We start from the raw sequence: 17493 nt of genomic DNA on the forward strand, positions 1-17493 counted from the left end.
AGGCCTGCTGTACTCCTCTTCAATTGAAGCAGTTGGGCTGAAGAATCCAGGAATATTGTCCTATCACCCAGTTGATGAACATAGAAAGAAATGATCTGAGAATTACCACAAAATAGTTCAAATGCATTTTGATTTCCTTTATCTAAATCATTATAGCATTGTGGTTCCACATTAAAACACATAATGCTTTATATTGCTTTAATGAAATATATTTGGTACCCTAATCAAATAAAATTCTCACTGAATCTTGTACAAATTGAAATAATCTTTTAATTAAAGAAACATGTAATCTCTATGACCATTCTACACAACACCACATGCATAGACTCAGTTTTTGCTCACTTTAGCCTGAAATAGCAATGTGCACTTTGAATGTGGAACATGCAAACATTTATTCAAATACAGTTTAGTGTCTATAAACACACTTTATTTAGACAGATACTTGTGAAGCTAGGCAGCGCTAGGCTCATGCTAACGTTGCTAATATAGCTAGCGCGCTTGGCGCGGCGCTAATGCTAACGTAGCTATGCTAGCGGGAGGCCGCTTCGCTAATATATATCACATTATACATACACAAAATGATATCTCACAAATACCTCAGTTAACTCACCTATTATTCCCTTTGGCTAATGGCAGCATACTTGTGACCACCACGGGTCTTCAGTGTGAGATGGATTGGTTGGTCAAGCGGTCTTTAGCATATAGCTGCTGCTTTTACTGACCAGACACACAACCTTCTCTTTAGCTGCCAGTAAAGAACGAGACCTCTCGCTTAAACAGCCCTTACCAACCACGCTGGGGGAGTTCAAGTGCTTGAAAAAAGTGGGAAATCGTAATGTCGATTCAGTTAGAAATGAAATATGTTTCCTAAATAAAGTCTCTCCAAACATATTTTCACCTTCCCAAAGTTTAAAATACACATTAATAGATCAATATATATTTTTTTCATATAATTTCTGCTCACAATATTATCAATAATGTCCTACAGGTTATAGTTATTATTTATCAGTAACCACTATACGTTCTCATTGTATTGCACACTACTCTATGTAGGCCTTATTTAGGTCCTCTAATCTTGAGAGGTTTATACAGCCATTGTTGATATTAACAATTATATAAAAAAACATAGATACATCTATAAATATGATTTTAAACTTTGGGAAGGTGATAATATGTTTGGAGTCTTTATTTGAAAAAAAAAAGTATTTTCGAATCTTATCGACATTACGATTACCCACTTTTTTCAAGCACTTGAAAAGCCCCAGCGTGGTTAGGTAAGTGCTTTTTCGAGAGAGAGGGCTCGTTTTTTACTGACCTGGGCAGCTAAAAAGATGGATGTGTGCCTGGACAGTAAAAGCACAAGCTATGTGCTAAAGACCGCTTGACCAACCCATCCATTTCACACTAAAGACCCGAGGTGGTCACAAGTATGCTTCCATTAGCCAAAGGGAATAATTGGTGAGTTAACTGAGGTATTTGTGAGATAACGTTTTGTGTATGTAAGAATAATTTGATATATATTAGCGACGCGGCCTCCCACTAGCATAGCTACGTTAGCATTAGCACCGCGCCTTGCACGCTAGCTATATTAGCAACGTTAGCATGAGCCTAGTGCTGCCTAGCTTCACAAGTATCTGTCTAAATAAAGTGTGTTTATAGACACTAAACTGTGTTTGAATAAATGTTTGCATGTTCCAAATTCAAAGTGCACATTGCTATTTCAGGCTAAAGTGAGCAAAAGCTGAGTCTATGCATGTTTGTTGTGAAGAATGGTCATACCTAGGGGGCAAACTGATTTTGTGGACATGGGCTGTTGTAAAAGGTTGTTCACCAGAAATTATATCTAGGACCTTCAAGGATCACAACCTACAAACTTCCTCTGTGAGAAATGGTGTGACAATTCTGGTCTGATAAATAACGTGATTTGATAGTTTTTTTCATTACTCTGACCCAGAAATCTCAACTTCTAAATCACTTACATCAACTCAACATTCCATAATCATTCTTAGCACTATTCTGTAGGTTATTGAAGATGGATTTTTTCATATGTTGTTCATAGTCTGATTTATGAGACATTTTCTTCTTCAAAACATGCCGTAATGCATTTTTAAGACCTGTACATAGTATTTTTTGATTTATAAAATTTAAAAAGGCTGTGTAAAAAGTGCTAAGAATGATTATGGAAAGTTTAGTTGATGTAAGTGATTTAGAAGTTGAGATTTTTGGGTCACAGTAATGAAAAAAACTATCAAATCATGTCAATCTAACCACTATCAAACCAGAATTATCACACCATTTCTCACAGAGGAAGTTTGTAATGTAGAAACTCTGGCATTATCCAATATCAAGATTTTTGGTTTTAAAGATGTGAAAATGTGTGCGTGATTTGTGAAATATGCCAAATTTGCATATATATTCAAAAGAAATTGAAAAAAAACTTCAATACAAAAAATCATTGTTTTAATGCCAGTAATCAACTGGCAAAGTTTCCGATGTTCTATTTCGGCCCCCTGTAGCTTTCCAGCAGGTAGTTGACCAGGTTGTCCACACAGGTTGTGATCCTTGAAGGTCCTAGATATCATTTCTGGTGAACAACCTTTTATAACAGCCCATGTCTGTTTTCCAAAAAAAGAGGGTTTTGCCCCCTGGGTATCATAGAGATTACATGTTTCTTTAATTAAAAAATAATTTCAATTTGTACAAGGTTCAGTGAGAATTTTATTTGATTAGGGTACCAAATATATTTCATTAAAGCATTTATGTGTTTTAATGTGGAACCACAATGCTATAATGATTTAGATAAAGGAAATCAAAATGCATTTGAAATATTTTGTGGTAATTCTCAGATCATTTCTTTCTATGTTCATCAACTGGGTGATAGGACAATATTCCTGGATTCTTCAGCCCGACTGCTTCAAATGAAGAGGAGTACAGCAGGCCTGGAGTGGCTAGTAATCCAACAACTGGATCTAAAGAGAGCGAAAAATGATTCAAATGTGCTCATTCAAATAACAGTGGCAGGACCAGGTTAAACTAGTGGTTGGTCACAAGAGAGTGATAATTAAGTTGTTTTATCTTGAGTCCATAGTGAAAAAAATGGCACTGTTATGTTTTTTTATGTTGCACTGAGAATCATGTTGCACTGAGAATCAACAATGATATACACTTCAAGGAAGAGAGAGTAGAAAATAAGTATTTTACATTTACTTGTCAAACCTAACTGCTGAATCAGTCTGTCTTGTTTCACCATTGCTGTTAGTAATCCATTTTCTCCCGAGCTACTAGGAGCTTCAGATATTCTGGTCCATAACAAAATTATATATCTTTTTCTTACCATAACAAAGCGTTTCATGAGAACTGAGGCAAATGTCTATTTGTGATATTGGGCTATACAAATAAAACTGATTTGATTTGATGTTATATATTACATATGTTTGCAGTTTGCTCAGTATCATAACTAGTGGTGCTGGGTGTCATGGTAAACTTTACTGAGCTTTTTGAATGTCAATTTTTGGACGATCTGTCGTTAAAAAATTGCCTAAGTGACACCTAAATGAGCTCTTAGTTGAATATCGACTGATAGTTTGTTGAGAATCAACTATTTTCTATGTTTTGCTCTGTTAATAGTTTGCAGACACTAAACTGTTTTCACTTTAATTTGACAGTCCCAAGACCTTATGCTTAGTTGAATATTTACTGATAGTTTGTCGACAGTCATATGACAATCAACAGTCACCTACACAGGGTGCCTATTGATTGATACAATATTCTCATCTTTATTTTACAATGAACATATATGATCAACAGAGGGTTGCATGTTCATTCATTAGATGTGTTCCTTGTGAGTGGGGGGAAAGTTGATCCATATGAAACGTAAGTTGAGTATTGGTTAATAACAGCAGTTGATAGTCAACTTACTAGAAGTTGACACTCAACTGATAGTTGAATATTTGTAAAGAACATGTAGTAAAAAGTATAATGTCTGTTGCAGACTGTTTTTGTAAAAAGAAATTAACAAAATAAAATTATACTATAGTTAACTAACGCTTAGTTGAATGCACGTTACATATTTGTTGACAGCTCTGTTGAGTATCAACTAACTCACTGTTGAATATCAACTAAACATCAACTAATAGTGCAACTTGTAGTTAACTTACAGTTAGTTGAATGCTTGTTTCTTATCTGTTGAAAGAGCTCTGTTCAATATCAACTAACCATCTACTAATAATACAACTAACAGTTAACCGAAAGTTAGTTGAATGCATGCTACGTGTACAAAACAACATCTACTAATAATGCAACTTATAGTTAACTGACAGTTAGTTGAATGCATGCTAAATATATATCAACTAACTCACTGTTGAATATCAACTAAACATCTACTAATAGTGCAACTTATAGTTAACAGACAGTTAGTTGAATCCTTGTTTCTTATCTGTTGAACAAGCTCTGTTGAATTTCAACTAACAATCTACTAATAGTGCAACTTACAGTTAGTTGAATACATGTTACTTATCTGTTGAGATAGTTCTGTTGAATGTCAACTCATTCACTGTTGATATGCAACTGCATATCTACTGATGGCTTGTTGAGTGTCAACAGTGGACTATCAAAGTGTTACCCTTTTTCTTCCTTAATTGCTCAATTAACGTTTTTTTCTTTCTAATATTATAATTGATTTGTTTGTATCTTTATTTGACTCTGCGCGATGTTGTTGTTTAGTCTCATCATAGGTTGTACAGATCCGGAAAAAATAAAGAGACCACTCCAAATGTTCAGTGTCTCTAGTTTTACTCTTTAGAGCCATATGTATGATTAAAATTAACATTTTGATATCATAATATAAACTACTGACAACATTTCTACCAAATTCACAATAAAAATATTGGGATTTAGAGCATTTTCAATAAGTAATGTAGAGATAAAAATTTAAGAAAAATCCAGACTGGTCTCTTAATTTTTTCCGGGGCTGTATATGCAAAATGTATCTTCTGTCTGCATACATTAAAAAAAGAATAGAAGTTGACAGTGTTTGGTGGAGATGAGTAACGAGTGATTGTGTTTGGCTGCTGGACCTCGTTGCTGAGTGTGGAGTCTCTGTGCACCAGTCTGAGGACGTGGCTGTCGATGCTGCTGCCTGACGACAGCTTGGCAAAGATGGCTGACTGCATCTCCTTCTCCCTCTGCTTCACGATCACCTCACACGCCTTCCACTCCCGCATCACCTGCTGGTAGCGCTCGCTGATCCTCCAATCAATCTGGACAGGGGGAGGGAAACAAAGGCAAGATTGCTTTCAAAGGAAGGGTCACTGCAGGCCAAAACATCCTTTAATGTTAACATGTCTTCCTTTTATACAAGTATGAAGTATGCAGCCGAGGTCAGCAGACAGACTGACTGTTTTGAATACTTTTGCAGATGTGTTTAGACTACTATAGAAGAAATGGACAAGGCCATATCACTATCTGTATTGTCACAGGCAGAGAGGAAAATGGAAAGCATGTCTGTTGTACACTGGCTATGAATAAGGAGACCTAAAATTGTCTGTGTATTGGAATGCATCTTCTTAAAAAAAATAATAATAATTGTTTTAACTGTATCAGTATCTGTGTATCTGAATCTGATGGCAGTGGGGGCGGGACCTGATAAGCCTTTGGCTTCTCCTGCCACCCTTCGGACGATAACACAAAGTAATATGTATGAATATGCAAAGAGAACATTGTGTATTGTGTGTAATTGTCCGGAAGAATAATAAATAAATAAATAAATAAATCAAAGATGAACATGTTCTGGTGTTAATTTGGACTAAACCTAGCCTGTTTGCGTCTGTATATTTATCCTGTACAACCATCTTTAACGGACATTATCTCAATATACTGTACGTTTTTTTGTCAATATTCCAACGCAAAATTCTCAACATCTAAAGCACTTAAATAAACTAGACATTCCATAATGATGCTCAGCACTATTCTGAAGGTTATTACAGAAGGGTTTGTTCATTTAGAAAGTGAAAACAGACAGTTTCCATCGCTCTGGCTTCATCCAACATCAGACACAGAGACAGAAATACATTTTTTTTTACAAATAATTAGTTAGATATTGCCAAATTTGCATATGTATTCAAACATTTCAGAAAAATTATGCACAAAATAATTGTTTCAATGTTAATAATCAACTGGCAAAGTTTCAAGATGATAAGTTTAAGTTTACATTTATTTACCCTATTCACCTGCAGTGTCTCGCTTTGCATGAAGAGACAAATTAAGACAGTTTGTCTGTGCTTGTGTGTGTGGGTGTGTGTGTGTCTGTCTGTCTCTGTGTGTGTATTGTACCTGGCTCATGTCTTTTTTGCCCATGCCGAACTTGTAGTGTCCCAACAAGAAAGGCCACACCTCCTTTCTGATGTCATGCTGCACTCCGCCATAGTAGACCAGCCGCAGCAGCTCCAGCTCCTTATAGTTCTACACGCACACACATGCGGCCACACACACACACACGCACACACACATAAACACACACACACAGAGTTGCGATCAGTATGGAGGACGTACAGTAGATGAGTGCAGAAGACAAAGGACACAGATATGAATAGAGTGTATATTAGTGATGATGACTTTGTAATGAGACTTCATTTAGCTCAAACTCATTACATTCACATTAGCGTGATGGGAAACTGTGGAGAGGGCTACAGACTGCAGGAGCACATCATGATCTCTGCCTTCAAATGAATATGTGGGCACATAAAAGGAGGAAATACTTTTCAGGGGGATTTATCCTGTCCGTACACACCGCTTCCCTGTTCATATCTTTTATGATTGAACTAATCAAGTCTTATAGTCGGATGTCCCAGAAAAGTCCAGCCGGAATGGAATTGTTGCTCCTCATAACTCAATGAGGTAGGCATCCAGGTATTTTTAAAGAGCTATTTTACCGGTGGAAATATGAAGGTACCTATGTAGAGAAAAACCTATGTGTTATAAATGTGCAAAATTTTAAAAAATCGGTTCACCCTAGAACGGCAAAAAGAGTGTTTTTATGGTCTCTCTGACTGTCTCTAGCTCAAAAGTCAGAAATCCTCCGGCTACCACAATGCACTGCGCCAGCAGCACTCCAAGACCCCGCCCACATTTTCATAGTCTCGTCTCGTCTGACCTCTGACTCCGATGAGAGTTTGTAACACTACTTACCATTACAGTTATTGGCGATACCTCGACCCACTATGTAGATTCCACAATGAATAATTTTTTTCTAAAATAAGAATGTATAGTTTCCGGTTTCACTGTAAAACGGAGGGAAGGAAACGCGCACTAGTCTAACTTGTCTTCAGTTTACAAGATAGTGAGCTGTTTTCAACAATGCCTGCGGCTAAAAAAAACTAGCCTAGCCTTCAAATCAAACCGGAGGACTCTGAAACGAAATATTCTGGCCTGGACGTGAAGAGGACAATCTGGACTGACGTGACGTATCTTCGCTGTGGACAGGTTGTGTGGACCGGGCCTGCAAAAAGCACTCGCGTAGGCTACAGGTAAGACTTTCAACGTATTTGACTATATTTCTGTTCACACAGTATGCAATTATAGCTGCTGTCAGGGGGGGGCTTGCTAAACTGTTTCAGAAACAAACTAATGCAGCAGCAACCATTTGTGTGTTTGTAATGCAACTAAAGAAAAAACTTTTCATCAGACTATCATTTTTAGTGAGTGCTCACAGCTAACGTTTCACTTATAGAAGCCTAACTGTTGTATTGTATGGTGACATTTCAGAATCCTACACCCTCCATGTCAGCTGTGATAGTGGGGTAAAAAGTTGATCAATGGCTGTCTCCCATTCAACTGCAACCAAGGCAGCTGCAGTGACGCTTCTGAGAGGAAATCTGTCCCCTACATCAAATTCAGGAGCATCCCATCTAAGGCTAATACTCTGTCCTCCTCACACCTCAACCTGTGCCCTATCAGCCACCAGTCACTCATTTCAGGCTAAATTGTAAATATTTTTTTATACATCTTTTGTATCTTATATTTATCATGTTCGTATATTGGACATTTTACTTTTAAGAATTGTTTCATTGTGTGTTACCTGGTTTCTATAGCATTGAGCATGATGCCACAATATTTCCCTTTGTAAACAATAAAATATCTTATGTTGTTGTTATTACCTTACATTGGACTCCTGTCTACACCCATGTTCACAGATTACTATATGTCATATTGTTTTTAAAATACAATTTATGAGGTAAATGTTATAAATTCACAAGGATGCAAGGTAGGTTCATCGTACTGAAGCACAGGAAAAACAGATACACAGATAAATAACTAAGCTAACAGTTTTCCTACCAAAGCTAGCCAGAATATATTTCAATTAAGTACTTCAGGTCACATTTCTATATGGATAGCATAAAAAATATTTGCTTATTTATTAAATACAGTAGCTGAGCATCTGAAGTTTGTCCTCAACCTTTTTCCCCAGTATAAATGAGTATTTCTCTAATAGTACTCCAGTTGAACAGCACTCTGGTTAGTAGACAAACCACATCAACCAACTTGAATTCAAAGTTTTAATCGCAAAAATATGAACCACTATTTATAAAAGTAAAATGTGTAGTGTGTTGGCTCAGGTCATTCTGGTCACAGCTGCTCGATCTTGTTTCTTGATAGCCACGGTCCTGGGTCTCTCTCTTTGCAGGATTCACGCCAGGAAACTGCATGAATCTGCGATATTGTCTATAAAACATTGAGCAAAACATTAGTAAGACAAGCTCATTTTAGCCTGCAGTAGCTCGCATACATGAAAAAGAACGTCACGTTGGCTTTGCTGCCCATGTTACCAACCACAGGAAAACGTAGTGCCAATAAGACATTTTAGAACATGATTCAAAACTTTAATAATAAGATATAACACTTGTGCCGTGTTTACGCCCGGGTCACATCCTACGTATGTGCAGTATATCTAGCTCACGTTTTTTTCCCCCCACACTCACTGCTGCAGTGCTGCTTTTACCAGCCTGTTACATGAGTTTTTCTTTGATAATTCCCATTAATAAAGCGCTGTGTGGCTGCTCTGATCTGCTAACACAAGCGCCAGGGGAAAAAAGAAAGGCAGGCGCAAACGCAAGATGAGTGGCGGAGAATGAGTAAAAATAAAAACTTACTGTGTTGTAGTTGACGTCTGTCTCTCCCCGCGGCCTGTGGCTGGCGCCTCCAGTTCACCGTCTCAATACTGAAATATGTCTCCACGGTCCCTCTGTCCATAATGTGGAGCAAAGCTACGGAGAAGTTTCTAACAGTGAACGCCGCGAATCTAACCTTTTATTTATACAGGTATATCCCATTGAGTCCGAAGACTCTTTTGCAAGGGAGACCTGTTCCCATTTACACGTTACCATTCACACACACATTCATACACCGATAGCAGGCTAACTATCGACATTCACACGAGGCAAGGTGGGTGAAGTGTCTTGCCCAAGGACACAACAACTATGACACAGGTGGCAGGGCGGGGATCGAACCTCCAACCCGTTGATCATCAGCCGACCTGCTCTACCAACTGAGCCACAGTCGCCCCACCAGGCACAGCGGCTGGAGCAGCTACTAGTGTAGCTACAGCTAGCTTCTCCTCTTCCTCCTTACGACTATCACCTCTCTTCCTTGCTGTAATCCGGTTTATACAGGTAGACACGAATGTCCGTTCACTGCAGTTAACATTAAAAATCCCCTTCAGGCGTTACAAATGGAAAATGTCCTTGTGCCATCATGGTCGGAGTTTCTCGGGACTCGGCTTCTCTCTAAGCGGGGGAGAAACATGGCGGACGTTGTGTTTACATCTCGTCCGTGAGCTCCCGCCCCCCTCATTCCTTATTGGTGGGCATAAAAATGTGCGGAAGTAGTGGCCTGTAGTCCTTGGCGCTTCTAGCCTTTTGGGCAGTGTGACGCGTTTCGCGTCACACTGCCCAAAATATGTAAAATGTGGGGTGTGGATTATCAGGACAGCTGGACCAAGGGAAGACTGAGTCAAGACAAACCTCTTTCATTATATTATAATAATGATTTTATAATGATAGAACGCCGGTTCTGTATGGGTGAAGTATTCCTTTAAGCATGCTGAAATTAAACACTTTTTTTTACCAAACTAAATAGTAGGGAACAGTGGCGACTGGTCATTAGCGGCAAGTGGGGCTTAGTCCCACCTACTCTCACCAGAAAAAAACTAAATTAAAGGTTCAGTAAGCGGAATGGTCAGTTAAGCTAACTTCCTGTCAGTGACTGCAGTTAGGAGTCCCCTCCCTCGTCCCCACGTCACCACATTAATGCACTGCGGTCTTCAAACAGCGAGTTATCAGCATCATCTCAGATAAGTAAGTGTGATAAAACATGATAAAAACGATCAAAACAGACATTGGGAAGGATTTGTACCTGCTCCGCCATTGTAGGCACATAAACATTCAACCATCTGTCGCTCTGCACGTGCACTGGCAGTGAGACGGGTGCCGGTTTGTAGCATTCTCTCTTGTGATTGGATATCAGTTTCGGGATTCCCGAAAAGTTTATTTGCTGATTACATGCAGAGCGGGTGACTGAGAGGTCGGCTTTATGAAACGCGCACACTATGTAAGTGATCACGGTAGGGGAGAACGGGGTAATTTGTCACATGGGTTGGATGTCACATTCGTTATATCTCGCCACCAGAGCGCGCTAGCTCTGAAATGTTGATATAAAAAAGGTCCAGAATTGGGATCAGAGGTCACATACATAGACTTCCTTGGAGGAAGACAGCTGCATTTCAGGTGAGAGGATGTTTTGTGTTTTTCATGTCAAATTCAAAATATTTTGCTTCTCAGTATTTTTCTTCTAGGCTTTTACACAATGGGTTTATAACAAAACACTTGTTACCCTCAGAAAGTGTGAAGGGTAAACTATAGTTTAGATTGTGGTTAGCAAGCTAATTAGTTGTCAGATGGTTGTTGGCCTTGATGCTAGCAAGAAATTCAAGTTGGGGTTGGTCGTCAAATTTTTTGGGGGGTTGGTTGTCACATGTTATCTCAAGGCTGCAGCCAGAAAAGGAACCCAATAACGAAAGAAATTGTCAAGCTGTATCCTCACTGACACCCCAGAGAAGGAAAGAATAGAGCAGGAAAAGGCAGCTAGCAAGCAAAAGAGAAAAGGGCAACAAAATCAAAACAACCCAGTGCATCCCAAACTAGACCAGCTGCCAAGGCTACAGAACGTTATGTAGGCCTATTTGTCAACTTGACAATGCAATTAAACATTCAAATTTGGTTCTGCCTCCTTGCCTTCTTTTTAAGATTTTTCCCATTAAGATAACATTGTGACAAACAACCCCATTGTGTGTGACAACCGACCCCTTGATGGGGTTGGTTGTCACAATGTGTCAGAGTGTCTTTGATGGTAAATTACTTCTTCATTACAATAAGTTGGAAAAAAAGAGAGACACACATTTCTAGCCAACACCTTAAGCTTCAATTTAATGTAGGAATGGCTATTGACAGATGTTTTGGTGATGAGCAATTCTCACTAGAGTAAAAAGTGTGCCTACTTACCCCGTTCTCCCCTATGAATAAAGAGCGATTTAACATTTATATTAAATAAATCGCTCACTTCACCTTTAATAAATAAAATTATAATTATAATAATTAAAATGTAATTACATTAAAAGAAATCTCACCAGAAAGTACTGTGCAAGCAAATATTTATATTATAGTTATAAGGGGCGGCACCTACACGTGCATTTTGAATACCACAGCATGCAATTGGATAGCACTACGACCAATCAGAGCAATGAACAAGGTGACGTATTAAAGCTAGAGTTGTTAATTTTTTCACTGTAATATTTGGCAAAACTGTCATAATAGCCATTCAGCTATTTGTAGGTGAAGTGGTCTGAAAATATTTTTTCATCACTTTGCTCCCCCTGCCTCTGTGTGCTGCCCCCAAAAATTGCCACCGCTCATGTTAATTTTGACCAATTGAGCGAGGCTCAGATTCTCCGTTCTTATTGGCTGTGGGACTGTCCGTTCACTTGGCAACGACGTTGATGCAGTGTTGCCAACTTAGCGATTTTGTCGCTATATTTAGCGACTTTTCAGCCCCCCTGGCGACTTTTTTTTTCAAAACAGCGACAAGCGACAAATCTAGCTTTTTTTTCTGGTGTTAGTGGTGACTTTTTCGCCAAAGCAAGTATCACTTTTAACTCTTCTCAACGAGCAGTGGGAGACTCGCCGGCCTCTCCCCCGTAACAGAGCACTGACAGGCGGGCAGGTCCTCGCGCAGCAGCCCCTCCCAGCCCCTCAGAGCAGGAGATACACACCTCTCCGCTCGTGTTCTGTTAGCATCCCTATTAGCAGTTGTAGTAGCAGCTTTCCCCCCCTCTTCTACAGTCTACGAGGAGTGCAGTCAAAATGTCATGCAGTGCTTTTTTAAACTATGAGCATGTATGATTACTGCTAGACTTAACATGATCACGTTGGTTGTTTATGCGATTGTCACATTCATAACACTTGAACCTCATCTATTCAAATATTACTGTATAAAACCCCTGTCTACAAATATGCAAATTAGGCGATGACGTCATCTGGCGACTTCTAGCGACTTTTTGGACAGCCAATAGGTACTTTCCTTACTGAAGAGTTGGCAACACTGCGTTGATGCGTCAGTTGCGTGAGCGTTCACGACCCTAGCAGTCTGACACTACTGTTTGGCCCTACTACGGCGGACAGCGAATAGCAATTTATTCACCAACAAACTATCTATACTATACTATCTATGCAACGAACCCTCAATTTACCATTCCCCGGATACCAACAACTAACACGGTGGGAGGACAGTGTGTACACAGGCTGAGAAACACAGAGGAGGAAATGTATTTGCGGGCGGCTGTTGCTGCATGAAGCCGCTCGGGGTTAGAAGACGTGTGGAAAGTGAGCCAGGAGAATGGGCTTCCTGGTTAATTCAGTGAATATGTGCGGCTGTGCTTTAGCCGATAAACCAAGTTAGCACCGGTCGGATAGCATTAGATAGATAGATAGATAGATAAATACTTTATTGATCCCCCGGAGGAGAAATTCAGGTGTCCAGCAGCAGATAAAAACACATCCATCCATCATACAAGCATTAATAATTACAATTACATAGACCTAAACAATACTAAAATACTAAAAAACTAAAATACTAAAAAACTAAAATACTAAAAACTACCACCAATGGTACTAAAGTGCACATGCATTATTTTAGAGTCCTGTTGTATAGTCTGATGGCAGAAGGAACGAAAGATCTCTTAAAACGTTCCGTTCTGCAGCGCAGAGAGAGCAGCCTGTTGCTACGGTTGCTCCTCTGAGCAGCCATAGTGTCATGCAGTGGGGTTACTCAGGATGCCCTGCATGAGAGCCCTCATCCTACTCTCCAGCACAGCCCCCACAGAGTCCACACTCCGCCCCATCACAGACACACATTTCTTAATCAGCTTGTCATTAGTTAACTCACCCGGTTGTGTGCAGCCACCACCTCCATATAATGAACCGAAACATAGCGGCTAAGTCCGGGGAACTTTCACGAAAAGTACAGCGAAGCACCGGTGTTTATCTACGCCAGCCACGGTCCCGTCACAGCCAGGTAGGGTAATGTAGGCTACTTGCCTTTATTTTGTACTGCCGTGCACACAATGCTGCTGTAAATGTGTTTGGTATGGTGCTCCCTTGCTGTTTGTGTGAATCTGCAATGCTGTTTTAAGGCTATTTGTTCCGTTCAGTTGCTGTTAATTTGTCTTTTGGCACAATTGTTGGCCGTGTTGTTGTTGATTTTGTGCGGATATGATCGCTGTTGTATCGGGTCGGGTCTGATCACAGCCATGGTTGATTAGGGGAATAAATATATCGGGGGGGGGGGGGGGGGACATTAGCTGCGTAGGTGCGTTGGGCGCCTTGAACCATTATTGACACAAAATGGCGCCAGATTAGGAGCAACATGAACACGCATAGCTGTCGTTCGGAGGGAGGAGCTACAGCAGGTAGAGCGTTGGGAAAACAGCCATTGGGATTCCAACTCTCAACTGCAGCTTTAAGCCCCGTTAATTTAGTGGTCTAACTGGTAAATTCAACTTTTACCATAGTCAGTCGGAAATTCTTCTTTCTTGCTAATGAAAGATTTGAGTGCCGTCTTCCAAATCGTTAAGTGTCGAGACCAAAGCTGTTTCAAACTCAAGCAACATATCCGCATCCATCTTTGTCGATTACTAGCACGGTTTTGAAAGTGCATACGCAGCACTATCGTCATCTTGTTACAACCGCCCCTGAGCCCCATACATAGGGCTCTGGCCTGCCCATATCAGATAGAACGATTTGATTGGTAAGTCAGAATCTTCCAAAATAGTTTATGAGCTTCAATGGAGAGTGTCCAGACCAACATGCTGAGCAAATTCTTCTGCCAGCGGCAGGTCTGGATTACCAGGCTAAGAAACAGTGTCTTTGAAGGTACATTTTTTCTGGGGGGGGGGGGGGGTCCCCATGTTAATACAGGTGCCACACCTAGTTTTACTGTTGCATCAGATTTTTTTTTCGCTGGAAGTTACTGTTTACATTTCTCTCTAGCCCTCCCCCCCCCAAACACACACCCCATTAAAAGGCCTAAATATTGTTACAATTTGCGTCAGCACAGTAGGCTCCCAAGCCTACTTTATTATTAGCCTATCTTATTGATATGTGCCCCACCAGTTTTTTACATATAAAATCACCACCGCAGGGAAGTATGGATATTGGAATGCAGTGCATATTTACTTTCTCTATCAGCTCTACAGTTAGCAGCTGTAGCCTACCAGGCTGTGTGCTCTGCTGCACCTACCTTGCAGTCTTTCTGGTACTTGCTCCATACTTCTTTGCTGAGGCCCCCGGATGCTTCGCTGGGCCTGTCTGGAGGGACCATGGTGTGGTTGACCAGAGCGGACAGGTGAGTCCTCACGGTGGACAGGTGTCGACAGTAGGCCAGCCCTGATGGACAGGTGAGAGACGGACACACACAAACACTTTTATTCGTCCTGGCATGTGACTTTGTATGTGTTTCTGTGTATGAGCTGCTGGATACAGCAACTCCCGAGTTGTTATCTTTGTGGTTTTTACTGCCTTGGTCATGATCGTCTGCGGCCGAATGTAATGAACCTTTTGCTCCAAACTTTGGACGCCGTGCTGCACACCTCGGAGGAACCGTTTAGAGACTGTTTGACTAAATATATTCATCTTCCTCAGGGGTCCAAGCTTCTTGGTTTGGTTTTGTAGGCTATGTCTGTCTGTCTGTCTGTCTGTCTGTCTGTCTGTCTGTCTGTCTGTCTGTCTGTCTGTCTGTCTGTCTGTACTGTATGTATGTATACACACACACTGCACCACGAGCGCCCCCACGACTTTCACTTTTGAGGACTCAGCAGCTACATATCTACCTGTGTGGGGGATTCTTCAATGAGAAACAGTGTAATCCTTCAAAAAAGATTTATTTCACAGAATAAGCACTTTGCCTCATGACCTCATGACCACATTGTTGTTGGAGCTTTTTTTTCTTTTTTGAATGGTGTTACTCCACGCTCATTGCATTCCTTTTGATTTGAAATCAATCTCAATGTCAAGTTCATAACTAACTTGCTTTCATTCATTTGATTCCCAAATCAAGACACACCTGGACACATTTACCAGGTTTGGCCTAGGTTGCTGGGGTCATACAGCACCTGAATGTCTGTGGTAATGTGACAGAGAGAACCACCTACACTAACGGCCTCTGCACACATGCTGCGTCTACCTCTGGAGCGTTACTGCTGCGTCTCTCGGACTTTTCTCGGACACACATGGAACGTCTCAGCAGCTGCTGCTGCTGCTGCAGCGCTGCTTCTAAAAGCCCTATCTTTCTACATAGAGTTTTCATAGATAATTCCCATTAAAAATGAAGTTCTTTCCTGTCATTTATGATGCATATGATTTATACTGAGTCTAATATTGAGTCTGGACAGTAATCCGTGCGCCCCATTGCCTTTTTTTTATTTTTATTTTTTTTGCCACATTTTCGCTTGTTGGAAGTTTTATTTTGAAAGGGACACACCAGGAAATGGTGAAACTACAGCGAAAGCTGCCGGTATGAAGTCAATATGACTCTCAGCAGAGTATTTCTCTGTCACTTAAAGCAGAGAGACCCGAGAGAGACGCGCGGCTCTCAGAAAAAAATAGGCGAGCCTCCTGAGGTAAAGGGGAGCGTCGCTGCAGACGTGCCTCCGACGCGCATCAGCAGTGCGTCTGAGGTTGGATGTGTGCCCGCTCTAGGTTGATTACACGGTCAGTGACAAAAAGTCAGACACAGACGCGAGGTAGACGCGCAGTAGAGGTAAGATGTGTGCAGAGGCCGTAAGGGTGTATTCACACAGGGAAAGTCCGCTAGTTCACTTGCTTTGGTCCAGACCAAATAGAGTTTAGATTTTTTTTGTTTGGTGTGGTCCACTTTCATATTGCCCCTTTTGCAAGTGAACCAGCATTACGAAGCAAAACCACACGATCTGAGGTCATTCAAAAACTCAAGTAAAAACTGCAAAATATATCATTGATATAATATGGGGTTAAAAATAATAAAAAGGCCTACATCTAGCCTATAAATAAAGAAGAAAATCATCAAATTATTGTTGTTTCATATGGTTATAATATGTAGCCCTATGACAATGCCACGTTATGTGGCTTGTAGTCTACGATGTGAAACATCATTTTTACTGTATTTTTGCTGCTGGACGCGGCTCGCAAGAAGAATAGGCTCAAGCTGACACTCAGCTGATTTAGCTGTGTATCAGCTGGGTGTCAGTTCGGCGCAGCTGACACGGGGACAGTATTGATGGTCCCGTACATGGGAAGCAAAATAAAAACACACTTCTTGCGCAGCGTCAACCTGTTGACACTGTGCATCCTCTCGATCAAATCAATCAACAACAACACTTTCCCATAATGTGAAGCTGACGGCAATTTATTAAAAAAGAAAAGAAAGAAAAGGCACAGTGCTTCCTGCATTTGGGTCGGATTGAGTCCGGACAAATTCACACCACAAACGAACTGCAGCAGAGTGCGTATGGAAGCACATCAAGACCACCTCTTCAGCTGGGTCTCGGAGCGCTTGTTTGGTCCGCCCCCGAGTGCGATTGCTGTATTCACACCTGCCTGAAAGATGCGCACCGAGTCTGAGTTCGTTTCAACCGAACTAAACACGACATGTGTGAATACACCCTAACACTATACTATATCGTATGTCTTCAAAGTCACTTGATTAATATTAATGTAACATGTGTGTCTACTGCTCCTTAATGACTCACATGGACCAGAAATGATTGAATTATTGTGTGAACCTGCTTATATTTAACAACTAAATTTCTACTTTAAATATTTTGTATTGTTATATTGAGGTCATTAAACTGGCTAACACAGTTAGTAGATGATGCTTTAATTAAAAACATAAAAAATAGGAAGAAACTATTTT

At 40.5% G+C, this 17493-nt stretch overlaps 1 protein-coding gene across 1 annotated transcript in view; it reads right to left on the bottom strand.

Annotated features, from left to right (window-relative positions):
- The window catches only part of sgsm2 (small G protein signaling modulator 2), a gene marked incomplete at both ends in the record, with an annotated part of 206273 nt that overhangs the window by 18970 nt on the left and 169810 nt on the right, over positions 1 to 17493 (bottom strand). Inside the window, 3 exons of the mRNA XM_080025143.1 lie at positions 5076 to 5258; positions 6331 to 6459; positions 14845 to 14990. Of these exons, the coding sequence (XP_079881269.1) occupies positions 5076 to 5258; positions 6331 to 6459; positions 14845 to 14990 (458 nt within the window). The remainder of the gene's footprint in view (positions 1 to 5075; positions 5259 to 6330; positions 6460 to 14844; positions 14991 to 17493) is intronic.

This window comes from Ammodytes marinus, assembly GCF_949987685.1.
Source record: "Ammodytes marinus genome assembly, chromosome: 3".
Classification (NCBI taxonomy): domain Eukaryota; kingdom Metazoa; phylum Chordata; class Actinopteri; order Uranoscopiformes; family Ammodytidae; genus Ammodytes; species Ammodytes marinus.